At 40.4% G+C, this 13763-nt stretch overlaps 1 protein-coding gene across 21 annotated transcripts in view; it reads left to right on the top strand.

The window, feature by feature from the left end:
- The window catches only part of BBX (BBX high mobility group box domain containing), a 153104-nt gene that overhangs the window by 93148 nt on the left and 46193 nt on the right, over nucleotides 1-13763 (top strand). For 17 of the 21 annotated variants that reach the window (XM_048293762.1, XM_048293759.1, XM_048293765.1 and 14 more), the window contains 3 exons: nucleotides 5105-5185; nucleotides 7412-7492; nucleotides 12906-12986. In XM_048293762.1, the coding sequence (XP_048149719.1) occupies nucleotides 5105-5185; nucleotides 7412-7492; nucleotides 12906-12986 (243 nt within the window). The remainder of the gene's footprint in view (nucleotides 1-5104; nucleotides 5186-7411; nucleotides 7493-12905; nucleotides 12987-13763) is intronic. The other 4 variants (XM_048293773.1, XM_048293778.1, XM_048293769.1 and 1 more) reach the window with 3 other exon arrangements.

The raw sequence follows: 13763 nt of genomic DNA, 5'->3' as shown, positions 1-13763 counted from the left end.
GAGAGCTGAGGTGTCTTGATTTTACAAATGCCTCAAGTAGTATGATTTCAGATGGCAGTGTAGGAATTATAAATCTGCATGTAGGTTGAGACACATCAAAAAGCAGGTTGTGTCATTGTTTTAGTACATGGAAGTTCTTTGAATCAAAACTTTCTAATTTTGAGCAGAAGACATGCTTCCCATGTGCCTACATAATCCCCATTTTTTCTGATAGAAGTGTGCGATATGACCTGTGATTAAATATTCACTCTATGTGTAAACTACACTCTACTCTTCTGGGCCTGTACTCTTCTTTTGAAACCTGACCCTCCACATCAAAGAAGCAAGCTGTGTAATCTGCTTTCCCCATAAATGCAGAGCAAAATAATTGTCATGAATACAGCCCAGACAAAACTAGTTGGGGGATTTTTTGGCTGTTGTTAAAATCATGACGGGCCATAACTTAGCCCATACTTACTAGTGAGTTACCATATTTTAATTGTCCTGCCCTATCTGACAAGTGGTTAAGGGACAGAGCACTTTTCCAGGAAACTGCACATCTCTGATTATTTTTGAGGGTCTCCTTTGTAAAATACCTCTTCCAGATCCATCAGGGTGATTGGTATTCTTAAAGGGACCCAAATGAACAAAGTTCAGTGCTCCTCATCGCATGTTAGCAGGAGTTAGTCTCCAGCTGTGTGTCCAGGTGCTGGGAGACTTTCTCACTTTCTTTTGTATAGCAGCCCTAGTGTGTCTTTCATTTTTTCTTTATTTTCTTATGTTTCAGTGGTGAATAGATACAGAACAAATATTTCTTAGGCATGTGTTTTCCAAATGCAGTAATGATCCTAAACGTATTTAGAGTTGAATAACTGGGCAGCTCTTCTGTCTTTCCACCCTTGGGCACAGGAGATGTAAGATAGTCATCTTTGCATGCTTTTAGGAGAATTTATGGTTGGATTTCGATGCTTATGGTCTCACATTTAAATCAAGATCTGGGAGGTTAGAACATGCTAGGAGGTAGTATGACAGGCTCAGAAAACAGCTCGAGAATTCATTGTAGAGTTAGGAAGCTGCATTCCTCTTCAGTGGAGAGGAGTCGGTTGTGTTGCATTAGAGTTGGTATCCTCTTGGGGAGAGAATTACTGTGTACTAACGTGACTGCTGAGGTATGGTTAGTGAAGAGGTTCAGAAATTGGCTTTATTGTGGAGAATGTATGTATTGTTTTTATATGCATATAAGTATATAAATACGTGTTGTACATCTGAAGCCTTGGCATTTCTATTTAAAAAAAAAGGACAGACTGTCATTTTTTAAGGAATGCTCTAAATTATATCACGTAGTCTGCATTATCATTAAAGTGTGTGAATACACTTAAAATGCATGTACACATATGTGGTTCTTAAACTGGGGGTCTGCCAGACACAGCATGTCCGTCAGCATGCACATTGACTGCTGTGCATATGTATGATTATGCAGGCTTGGGTGGCCTTGTAAGCATAGGTCTTATATAGCCTTACAATCTTAAAGTTGTTAGTGGAGGGGAGGGCAGCACTGGCACAGATTTGCTCAGCGCTTGAGAGGATGAAGGCCATTGTACTTAGAAGTCTGCTAATCCCAATGAAACGTATTCAACACCTGCTGATGTTCTGCCAAGTGTATGCTAAAGAAATGGATAGGGGTTTTTCAAGTGAGGTGTTTAATCTTCAAGTTGTCAGAAGCCCAGATGTCAGGTAACCAAGTGACCTGCCAGCAGGAGGATGGGAAGAGGCACAACAGTGATATTTACAGAATTGTTTTGAGACTTCAGTTGCAATCTCCTTATGTTGCCAGTATGTTTCTATTTTTGCAAATTTTTGCAATAGACTAGAGAGTTTCTTTTCTGATAACAGAATTCAGTGTCGGGAGATGACTGATTTCTAGACAGCAGCTGGAGTTACTAAGCAGATTGTCAGGAGAAGCTACAGACCTTACAGGTAGTCAACAAAAGTCTTGGCTGTGCAATTCCCCCTGCATTTTGGATGCTTTCATCAGTTACACAAGACAGTGGTGTATGAGCATATTTTATTGAACACCCGAGCAGATATGCCGGACGGATCTGCTCCAGCTGCTGTGGTTGTGGCCAGGCAAAGCCTGGTCCTTGCCACAGGTTGATGGCAGCAAGGCTGAAGCTGGGTGAGCAGCGCTCCTTACTTGCCCGTTTGCCTTGCTGCACATCTCCCTTACTTGTCCGTCAGGCCCTTTCCTTGCCTTACAGCAGCACCTAGTGGACTCTGTGAAGGTTAGTGCCCAGAAATCCCGAAATCCGTAGCGTCATCCAAAGCCTGCCTGTCTAGCAGCACTGATGCCTCGCACTAGTCAGAGTGAGGCTGTCCCAGGGGTTTTCTGCCACCCTTGTTCGGTGTGATTGTTTTAGAGCAGGTAACCTGCAGGCAAAGGAAGGCCACAGAGGTATTATCCTTGTGGTTTCCTTCTTTTTGAGAACAAAGTCTTGGCATGTCATACAGGGTCTGTGCAAAGTGTGAATCAGAAGTGAAAAATCTCTCAGTGCAGCTTGAGGGAAGATTGGGAGGAGGAAAGAGGAGAAGAAATGGGATGTTGAGGACATTTTATTAGAGCAGGAAATTAGATGTATAAAATGGCACTATCTGTGCATCTGTTCCCCTGCTTTGATCAGGTTCAACTTGGCAAAGGTTAGAAGTCCTGGAGATAATAAGTTTCCCACAGGTCAAGAATGTTTGGGGAGCAGCAGAGTAGAAGACACAAGCTTAAATTAGTGCTCTGTCAAGTAAAGGCAACAGCATTAACTTTTTAAAGAGTAGCAGGAGTTGATAGGAAAAGCATAGTGGTTCCAACCACAAAATCTCCGCTGAGTTACTGAGCCCCAGCAATCTGTCCTCTGCACACAAAACTGTAGAAAACTGGGCTTCACGCCTCCCTCAGCAAGTGGTTCTTGTACCGCCAGGTGTACAAGCTGTGCCCAGCCCCCAGCACATGCCCTCTGAGGCAGCAAGAAGGCTCATCCTGAGTGTCTGACAGCGCTTGTGTTGTGGGGGCTGAGCCGGGATAGCCCCTCTTGGAAGGGCATTGCCACTCCAGCATGGTGCTCTGGGGCTCAGTGGCTCAATGGCTCTGAACTCAGAGCTGCTTTGTGCCTTGCCAGCTCAGGCTTGTGCTGACACAACCATGTGGATGTGGCCCTAGATCGGCAAGGGAGCTGGCAAGCTGCGGTCTCTTTCTGGCAGGTGGGCAGATTTCAGGTATGCACGGCCCTGATTTGGGGGCAGGGAGCTTCCACATGGCTTCTCTAAGCAAAGCAGTGCCCTTTTCTGTGCTGCATTGGAAATGCTCCACTTACAAACTTCTTTAATAGACACTGCAAACTAAGCTGTATAAGGCAGCTGGTTGAACTGCAGAAAATTTAAGTTAGATGGGAAACCAAGTCCAAATTTTGGTTATTCCTTTAAGAATCCCACCAGTGTGGTGGCCTAAAATAACTAAATGAGTGCTCAGACATGCAAGCAGCAACCTCAGATACTCTTCATTTCTTCAGAGTCCCAGACCTTCAGAGATGGGTCACTCAACAGCAGCAAGATGCTTTTCCCGTACAGTCCAGAATACTGCTGAGACACAGACATCTTAAACAGACTGTGCAGAAACAAGATGAAAGTCAGTAATAAACATTACATCAATGAAAACAGTAGCACAACCTAGGCAAAAAAACACAAAAGATAGACATTAAAAATACATTCTTTGTGGCCCGTTGGGTTGCTGTACTCCCATGGCCCACTGATAAAACATCCTGCTCAGTGTTTAATAAATACAGGGGAAATACAGATTGCAGGAGTCACTGTTGCTGCTCAGTTTTATGGCAGGGAAGAAACAAGTTTGTTTGTGTATGTAAGCAAATTGTCATGTTCCCCTTGGCCTGTGGGTTGCTGCACTTGGATTTAGTGTTTCCAGGAGAGCATGGGTAGCAGATTCCTGAAACCAAATGCTGCTGTTGCTATTGCAGTGCTTCAGGATCTCAGACAAACCAGCAGCAGGGCAAGCTGCACATGCTGGAGGCCTGTGTGTATTGTGGGGCTTTGTGCTTACTAACAACAGGTGCAGTCAGTAGCTAAATATTAGGTGTGCTTTCACCAATAAAAGCTGTTGATATACTTGTTTAGGTAATGTATAAGAAAAAGCCCCACATTTATTTTTTAATCTTTTAAATAAACTGAAATTTCAAGGGGAAAAAAGTTGTTGGGGAAAAAATTTCCATCCGGTTACTTCTTCGAAAATCTTACAAATCCTCCTTCCTTTTTTTCTGTTTCTTACTAGCCATGTTACATACCTTATTTTATACTAACAGTACCCCAGTTTCCTAGGAGTGACACATGTAAATCTTTTACACTCAAATGTGACACTTAATGAATGTATCATATTTGATAGAATTCCTTTACAGAATAATGCTTGATTAGCACATTTCTGGCTAATAAGAATACCATGGGTAAGATCTGTGTTAATTCAAATAAGGCTTTTGGTTTTGAACAATCCTTACTTGTATTTTGTTTTCAGGTATAATGACTTTCTTGCACTGCTTCTCAAAAGCACCCCTAAAATGTATGTTTACGTACATGTTTTGAGAAACTTTAGGCTTGTGCTACCCTTATCTACTCATTTTCATGCTGTTACGATTGGAGATTATTTTTCTAGTAAGTATTCGTGTCAGCAACTGTCTCAAAATTTCTTTTAACCTTCTAAGTAATCTTACTCAGAATGATTGCACAAAATACAGATACAGCAGTGTTGATAGCATCACCAAGACTAGATACTTACGTGCATAGTCCAGTATAATCCGTTGAGTATTCTGTTGCATAAAGCTATTCTGACAAGTTCAGAATTATAAAAGGAGAAAAAAAAAACCTGGTATTTTTGTGGTCTGTCTTCTAAGACAGTTTTCAAATGCATTAAAATGGGTACTAAACTGTGTTTTCATCTATAAATATGATTTAATTTTTCCAGGACTCTGAAATATTAGCTTGTCCTTCTTCTCTTAAATGGTTTGTTTTGCTCACTGTTGTTTTTAGCTTGAGAGAACCGCCTTTGAGGTCTTACTCTGCACACTCCTTTTTTTAGGTTTCCTCCAGTACTTGCCAGTCTGATGCAGCTAATTCTACAGAAGCCTGTCAGAAGTCGTCATTGTTTCAGTTCGCAGAGGTGAGTTTCTTTAAAAAAGGTTTTCTTTCCAAGTGTTTCCTTTTAAGAAGCATCTGATGTCTGGCTGAAAGAAAAATCAAATGTCTTTAACTAAAATTGATACTTTTATTCGTTCCCTCATTTTTGGGTTTATGCTGTTGAATCATTTATCAGTTTGGTCAGACTTGAAGTGCAGGAGAGTGTGTTTAGTACCATGGTGGAAACCCAAGTGCAATAATGGAGCTGTGGTTTAAGCTGTAATTTGGAGATATGTCATTCCTGCACTTAGTTTTAAACTAGAGCCTTATTAACTAAGGTTTTAATGTGTATTTGGATGTTACATTATGTTTCTAATCTGCTGTGGCTGCTTTGTCAAAAATAATTGTAGTTCTTAAATTTCCAAAATTTTCTTCTATAACCACCAAACAGCTCCATGCAACTGTGCTTTAACTTTGCAATGTACAATACTTTTGTCAACATACTCCAGTTATTGCCAGAAGTGCAACTGTGGTGTGTGTTGTTATTCTTTTCTTTGAAGTATACGGTTTCATCCAAGTCTTAATGGGTTTCATTGATATAAAATGATAAAAATGAGATTGCAAGGAACTCTGGCCCTCTGCAAGCATCACTTGTTTGTTGGTATTGTTCCAACTTCTGAAATAGTCATAATAATGACACAGAAATATTTAGTTGTATAGACATTGATTTTACAGGACACTGGGTAATTTTTAAGTAAGTGTATATGGAAAAAAATTTTGTCATAGTGGGGGTTATTTATTACCTGTATTCACACCAGCTGTGAATATGACTTGTGTGTCTTTAATACCCATTGCCTTGTGCACCCTCATATTCCGCCTTAAAACATCATCACTTCTGGAGCAGATACACTGCAATCCTAGCACACAGAAGATGGGACCTTTTTTTCAGTTAGTTTGTTTTAACATCAGTGCACAAGCCCTTGAGTTGCAGCTTAAGATCCGAGTCCTTCAAATGTATTAGAAATAAATTGGAGCACTGATTCTTTATTTCTGATGAAAGTTAATGGCCAGAGTGAAGTAGATAACCTGTAATTAGGCTCTAAAACAGCCTGCTGGCTTTTCTTGTTAGGAAGAGGAAATGCCTGGTGTGCCAGCTATGAAAAGGAATACTTAGAGGCTTCTTAGAATTGGTTAATTCCAGTATCACTTATGACACTTCTGTGGTAATGACTCAACGTCCATCTTCCCGTATTTCTGAGATGCTTCTGTGCGCTTACGCTGTCAGTAGAGCAATGTCTTATATTGTATAGTTCCTCCTGATAATGGTCTGTTTCTTGAATTTCACTGCTGAATCTTTTAAAGTGTAAGACAAATACCAGCTCACCTAATTGTTTCAGTTCATTTTACAGTGCTGAAGGAGGGAAGTACCAGACCCATGTGATAGTAGGCAGGAACTGTGTGCTGCCAGATATGCCCTTGCTAAGGGCTTCTGACCTCTGGCTTTTCCTTACCCATTGAAGAAAAATTTCAGTGGGCACCAGGAAACAAGCTCACCAGCACTGCTAAAACATGTGGTTTAGAAGTAGCTTACTGATGATCAGTAATTAGAAATGCAAATTAGCTAGTCTTATTTTTCGAGGATGTTAAACAGCCTGTAGTAAGGGTGCACCTAACCAGCGCATGGTAGGTATGTGTGTCAGTGGCAAAATAATTGGTACTTGGAGTGAAGTTTAACATTAATCAGAGGTGTCATTTGCAACAAAACTAATTGACACAAGTTAAACAGTATGAAATGCAGCTACCTTAGTGTCTGGGATAGATCTGGTATCTCAAAATGCCTGCACACATTGTGTTGCTGTCCACACTTACCTTCTGTGCTAAGCAGCAATTTGTGCTCTATCATCACCACCATCCTGCAGTCTCAGGTCTTCCACTGTACTGTGAAATACAATACAGTGTTAAGTATTCGTTGCTAACCCTTCTTTGACGTATCAGCAGGCAAATAAAAGCCATTCAAAAAAAACCTGTTTTGTTGATCCTAGGAAAGATTTTCCTTGTGAAAAGTAATTCAAGATTACCATTTCACAGATCACTTGTTTATCTGTTTCCTGGAAAGCAGATACTGTTTGTTCTAAGGGTGTGTTGGGACTCGTTTGCATACTCTGGGGTACCAGGAGTCTGTTTATGACAGATTATAAATTTAGCATGTTGAAGTGTGATACTGAAACTGAAGAGTTAGGTAATACGAGCATAATTGTTTTCCTGACAGATCTCTTCAAACACATCACAGCCTGGAGTCCTGGGGGCAGTAAAACAAACGGAGGAGTCTGCATTGTTTCAGTTTGCTGAGGTATAATGGCTGAATGTGGTGGGGGGAGGATGGGAGGAAGCAGGGAACCGGTAAGAGTTGTCACTGAATGGCTAAGCACCCTGTCTTATCAGGGATTCCCATCAGGAGATGTGTATCTTCATGACAGCATTGTGTTAGGAGACCCACGGGGTGAACAATCAGTGATTGGATAAGATGTTGGCCAGTTCTACCAGCTGTAGCATATATGAGGTACTGAACTTGTGAACACTATTGAGCCTTCCATACCCAAAGGATCACTGCAGACTGATTATGCAAATGGCCTTTTAATTTACGTCTAGGAAAACAACAATTAAAAGACATTCTGAAATGACACTGTGCGCTGCCTGTGGAAGAGGCTGCAGCAGTGCAGAATGCTGAGTGCCCTAGGGGCAGGAATCATTTGAAGAATCCTTGCAGGTCAAAGGAAGCTTATTACAACAGCTACAAGGATATTTAACAGCATCGTTAGGTGGTGACTTATCAAACCTATCAATTACCCATAAGTATGTAACCTGTCTGCCTTCCTCCACATATTGAAGATTTGGAGTTTATTAAATGCTGCTTTTAAGAATTTCTTCTCCCATGTGATGAATGTGCGTGCCTCTGTGAATTGATTTTCTACACAATATACCTTTCTTGCCCATTTGGGGGAGTCTGATACTGCTTTGCAGAATCAGCTATGCCGCAGGTGCATTTTGTGTGTGTCTGAAAAGGCTGGGATTGGAGCTGGTGCTATTGCAGAGAAGCATAATGGGATTAAAAGATACCCTCTTTGTTATTCTGGGTGTTTACAGAGGTTTGGCTACATACCTCACACTTCGTTCTGTTAAATTTTGAGCTAGTTGTCTACTGTGTGTTTTTAGCTTGGCTAGAATGGGCCTTGGTGTTTTCCTTAGGAGGGCCAAGGAAGAAAAATCAATTTACTGATTCTGGTGCCAGAAAATATCTGACTACAAACACCCCTATAAAAGATACAGTAGAGTTAATATCACTAATCATGAAAGTGTTTTTATATGTACCACATTTTTGAAAGTTAGAAGTTAATTTGCAAAGTTCTTTTGAGAAAATAAGTAGAATTGAGCAGGATAAAACTAGGTGCTGGAGCCAGACTTTTAAACCAAGTTAAAATATACAAACTGGGGAACGTTTCTTGTTAATTTTTTTGCAAAGTACTGGAATAATACTGCAAGTGAATCTGCTAACTTAGTGTAAAAAATCTCAGTCATTCTGGATATCTGTAGAGTTGAACAGAGCACGTATTGCATCCTAGTACAACATTCTTAAATTGTCACATAAAACCCAGTTTAGCCATACTCAGAATTTCACAGAACCTAAAATCACTTCCTCTTCTAGTTGAACAAACAAAATGACAAACCTGAAAATTGTCATACGGATGTGACAGTGCATTGAGTTGCATTCCACTATGCTGAGTGAGCTCATTTGGCACATTGGAGTGCACATATGAATCATCAAATGTTAGGCAGAAGAGGTGCTTAGAAAGTTAATTAGGATTTGCTGAGGACAGTTTTAGAGTCAGGGTTAATCTCCTTTTATTGTAAAAATATTTAAATGTGTGTGCAGTCTGGAGGGGTTGGTTTTGTTCTGGGGCTGGAAATAGGGGACAAATCTAGAAAGGAGGGAAAAAACCCCAAAATTTAAAAATCCCACCTTGCTGGCCATGGTTATTCTTCCTGTGAAACCTTAATGACAGTGATGAACATCATTTGTCTATAACAGTAGAGAAATGGCATTTTTCTGCGCTTACAGCCTGATGATTTAATTTAGGTTGTACAGGGGAAAGTATTGAGCACGTTACAGAACCTCTTTAAGCTTTCTCCTCTGCTATTAAAGCTGCTTGTGCTCTTTCAGCTATAAGGGCTTTCATTTGCACAGGCTGTCTTTGTCAAATTTGGCAAATGTCCTATTCCTTTACTGTGCCACTTGCTGCGTCCTGTCTATATGAACACGTTACTGCATTTAGAGAGCTAAATTATGGCAAGCAATTTGCAGTGGGCTGCTGTCAGCAATGTACAGTGCTACAAAAGAAAAAAGAGAGGGAGAGAAAGTAGTTATTTTACCAGTAGCCAAGTAGACCTGTGAAGAAATGTGAAGTGTGCTCTGGTCTTATGTGCCTGGAGACTTCTGGCAGCCATCCCAGCTCAGTTTTGGTTCTGGCTGGGTGTTCCTCATATGTTGCCTTTCTCTTCACCGCCTTTGCAGCAGGGTGAGTAAGAGTGCCTCTTTGTGAAGACAGCGATCCCATTGAGTAGGTTTGTCATTTAAAACAGACACCTTTACCCCAGGAGTACAAGTGCCCTGTCACTCAGAAGCAGCTAGTTATGTGTAGCGTAGCATGGGATTTTTTTGTCCTTACAGCCTCAGTTAGTCTTTCATCGGGTTGTATATCCCAAGTGCTCTAGTTGTCAATTAAAGCTGCTCAGGATATGGCTAATGAGGCCTGCCCAGTGACTTGCCACAACAGATGATGAAAATCCTGGGAGCAAGACCTCCTTTGGTCCTGTGGGTGCGCAGGCAAGTGCCTTGGAGGTCTTCAAAGATGATGTGATGTCCTCGTAAGAGTTTTTTGAAATTTGGGTTGTTGTCAAGTTACGCTTTTGGCTGCTCTGACCTTGCAAGTACTTGGCCGTACTTTTGTCTTTCTCATTTGAACCTTTATGGAAAGGCATTCTGTAGGCTGTGATTTCTGAGCAGTGGGCCGTGTTCCTTAGGGCGGTGGCTGTTTGCAGGCTGTCTGCTCACAGGGGCTGGTTGCTGTCCCCTTCCTTGCCATGAGAGGGAAGCAGAGCAGATGGGACCCCTTTGTCTCTTGGTCTTACTGCATGTGTGTTTGGCAAACTTGAACAGATGATGGTGATTGCTTCCTTGAGAGGAAAGAAGAGTGCCTCTTGGATTTACTTACCTAAACTCTTACTCATTATTAAAGAAAAGGCTTCTGGGGTATGGAAGCAAAAGAATTGCTAGTTCAACCATCTTAAAAATAAAACAAATCCAAAACCACCGAACTCTGCTTTCAGCAGCTTTTCTAAATTTTTTTCTCTTGGTGATTTAATTAACAAAAACCCCAAAAACAGTCACGTGTAGTAGGCAACAAGGGGGAATTTTTTTGCTAGTCCAGCATGCTGTTATCATTTAAGGAAAAAAAAAAAAGCATGCCTGAGGATGATTTTGTCCCTGCTGCATTCTCACCTACTCACTTTGAGAAGGTTTGCTCTCTGTTTATTTCTGTGCAGAACAGGAAGTTTGAATCCAAAACTTTTGGTCAAAATGCCTTGAAATTGGGAGTGTAAGAACTAGTGAGTGTTTTGTCTTCTAGCTTTCCCATTTGTAAAGCTGTAATCTTCCCAGGTAAAGGCAAAGGTACTTGCTGTTTACCCACATACTGAAATTATTAAATGTTTGTGTTGAAATGCCTGTTCTAGGAGGAAGATGAAAAAGTTAGTACCATGCTTCTTTTGCAAACTGAAATGTAATAAGGTAGCTAAAATCCCACCTGTATTTTAATAAAAGATCCTAATGATCCTCCAGTTAAACCTCTGCATAAGTAAGGGGCTGTTTGTGGCTGTAGTACTGAAGGTTCTGATTATTCTAATTAAGGCTAGAAGATGTTCTTAAAACAGGGAATGGGATCTGTAATCTCACTGAGAGCTGATTGATCAGCCATTCTTTCCTTCTGATACTTGGCCAGCAACTTCATCAGAATGAGTTACACATTTGTGTCGCTTGCTGTTTGTTTTCTTAACTCTTAAAATATTTTTTTTCTGATGTGAAATGTTAGCTTTCTCTCTTTCTACTAGTACTACAAAGATCTCACATTTTATTAGGAGCACCTATTGTCTTGTCAGAATTCCTTTACTCTTTCCTCACTTTGTGCATCAGGAGGCAAGATACGCCTGTATGTTCTCAAGTTATAATTCAGGTTGTGGGGGTGTTGTTCTATCCTTTTTCTGCCATTCATAATGTGCTGAAAAAAAATAATTGAGATGAACATTTGTTATGATAGAAAGATAAAAATGTTGAGACCATCTTCCTGCAAAGTGCAGTGTACAAGATCACTTAGTCAAGTGGGGTCCTGAGCAGGTTCACTGAACTGTCTCAAAGCAAAACTAGGATGTTGAAATACTTTAGTTTAATATTAAAAATTATTATTAGTGCACGTTTGAGTATTTTAAATAGCTTTAAGTGAAATGGATGTCCTGGATTTTGGTGGAGGGGGATGTGGTGGGGAGTGTAATAAATTGTTTGACAGGTAATTGAAAGGTAAATTCTTCAGATAACCTAGTTCAAAAGAAAGCATTAAATACAAGGAGAAGGGCAAACGTGATGATTTTTGCATCTGAAAGATCATAGAACCATAGAATGGTTTGATTTGGAAGGGACCTTAAAGCTCATCTCGTTCCAACCCCTCTGCCATGGGCAGGGACGCCTTCCACTCGATGAGTTTTCTCAAAGCCCCATCCAGCCTGTCCCTGAACACTTCCAGGGTTGGGGCATCTCTGGGCCACCTGTTCCAGTGCCTCACCACCCTTTGAGTTAAGAGTTTTTCTTAATATCTGCCGTAAAACTGCCCGCTTTCAGCTTAAACCATTGCCCTTGTCCTGTCACTACCTGCCCAGTCATGGTCCTTAGTGGTTTTTTTTTTTTTGTGGTGAGGGAGATACCACAGGAACACTGGTGATTTTGCCCCAAGACTTTTCAAGGCTTCCAGGTCGAATACTACCATGTAATGCCATGCCAAAAAAAAAATCATATATCAGAAATAATAATCCTTGCATTTCTGAATTCATAGTGCTGCACTGGGAAGCAGGTCTGAAAAAATTTGGCTGTAAAGGCAATTCCCTAAAGTGGTAATGGTAGTTACTCATCACAGGTGCTGGCACACCAGCAGCTCTTTGGGAGGCTAGATTTGATCTCCAAACATATTTCCTTTTTTATGACTAAAGAAAGTGAAACAAGACCTGCCTGTGAGGACAGATGGTCCTCTTCTATATCTAATTAATGAGAAATATTGCCCAGGCTTTTCTTAATTTTATTTAACCTTAACAACTAATAGTGCGTATTTTTAAGCAAAGGTATGATTTGTTCACTTGGTCATACAAAACAGACATAAAACACACGGCATGATAGAATATTAGCTGTGGACAGTACAATCATAGAGTATCCATGAGCATAATTTAAGGAAGGAATGCTGTATTTGCTTGTAGTCTCGTGTTTTCTACGTATCTGTTAAGTGTTTCTTGGGTGGGGTTGCCTATCTGAAGAAGGGCCTTTTGCCAGAAAGAACTAAAAGTAACTGATTTAACTAATCCCTTATTTTCCATTCTTTTTCTCCCTTCCTTTCTGTCTTTCCTGTGTGCCACTGAAATATTTTCTCCCCTGTTCATTTGTAACCTAGATCTCATCAAATACTTCCCAGTTGCCAAGTCCTGAGCCAGTAAAGCACTGTGGGAAGTCGGCACTCTTCCAGTTGGCAGAGGTAAAGTTATACTCAGTAGTGTCACAAGGGGAAGATGTGTATAACTTTCCCACCAAAACAGTATGAATTGTTTAAGGTTTGCTCTAGTATCAAATTTGGTATTTCCAGAAACACAGATTAGTAAATAATGTAATATCAAGAAAAGTAGGCAGTGGCTGTGGTCCCAGGGACCGAGTCTTTTAAACACTTGTGAATGTGTATATTTTCTTAAAGACAGCACAGAAAGTTACACTTCTTTTTAGGAAAATTAGCTTTATAACTATAATAAAAACAGTGCTCAGGACAATAGCAAAGACAGGAGATAACAGTATTCTTCTTAATGAGGAGCTGGACACCAGGATTTGAAAAATAAAGCTTTCATTATAATGATTGGAAGGGCCATTGCTTAATCAGGGACTGAGAATAGGAAAAGTAGACTTGGAGGTCATCAGGAATCTATATGAAGAGTTGGAAGTTGATGCAGTATATTAAATCCTGAAATTGGCAGCTGTCAGCAGTAATCAAGAATGCTGGGTCACATTTCCCCAAAGTCTTAGAAATTTTCTGTGAGTCTTAAATACAACCTTGTAGAGGTCTCCTCTTCGATATGGATGATTCACTCAAAAATCTTTGAGGTTTGATGTGCAAATACTATTCTTTGTGATGATTGAAAAAGGAAGATACATGCTGTATTCCAGATAAATAAGGGACTATGCTAGCACATTACTTCTACACTTTTTTTGCTTGGTTATTGTTGTGGTGTTTTAGATTTTTATTTCAAATTCACATCCTATTTCA

Source organism: Corvus hawaiiensis, chromosome 2, assembly GCF_020740725.1.
Source record: "Corvus hawaiiensis isolate bCorHaw1 chromosome 2, bCorHaw1.pri.cur, whole genome shotgun sequence".
Taxonomy (NCBI): Eukaryota; Metazoa; Chordata; class Aves; order Passeriformes; family Corvidae; genus Corvus; species Corvus hawaiiensis.
The sequence above is the reverse complement of the archived record's forward strand: the minus strand, read 5'-3'. Positions and strand labels throughout refer to the sequence as shown.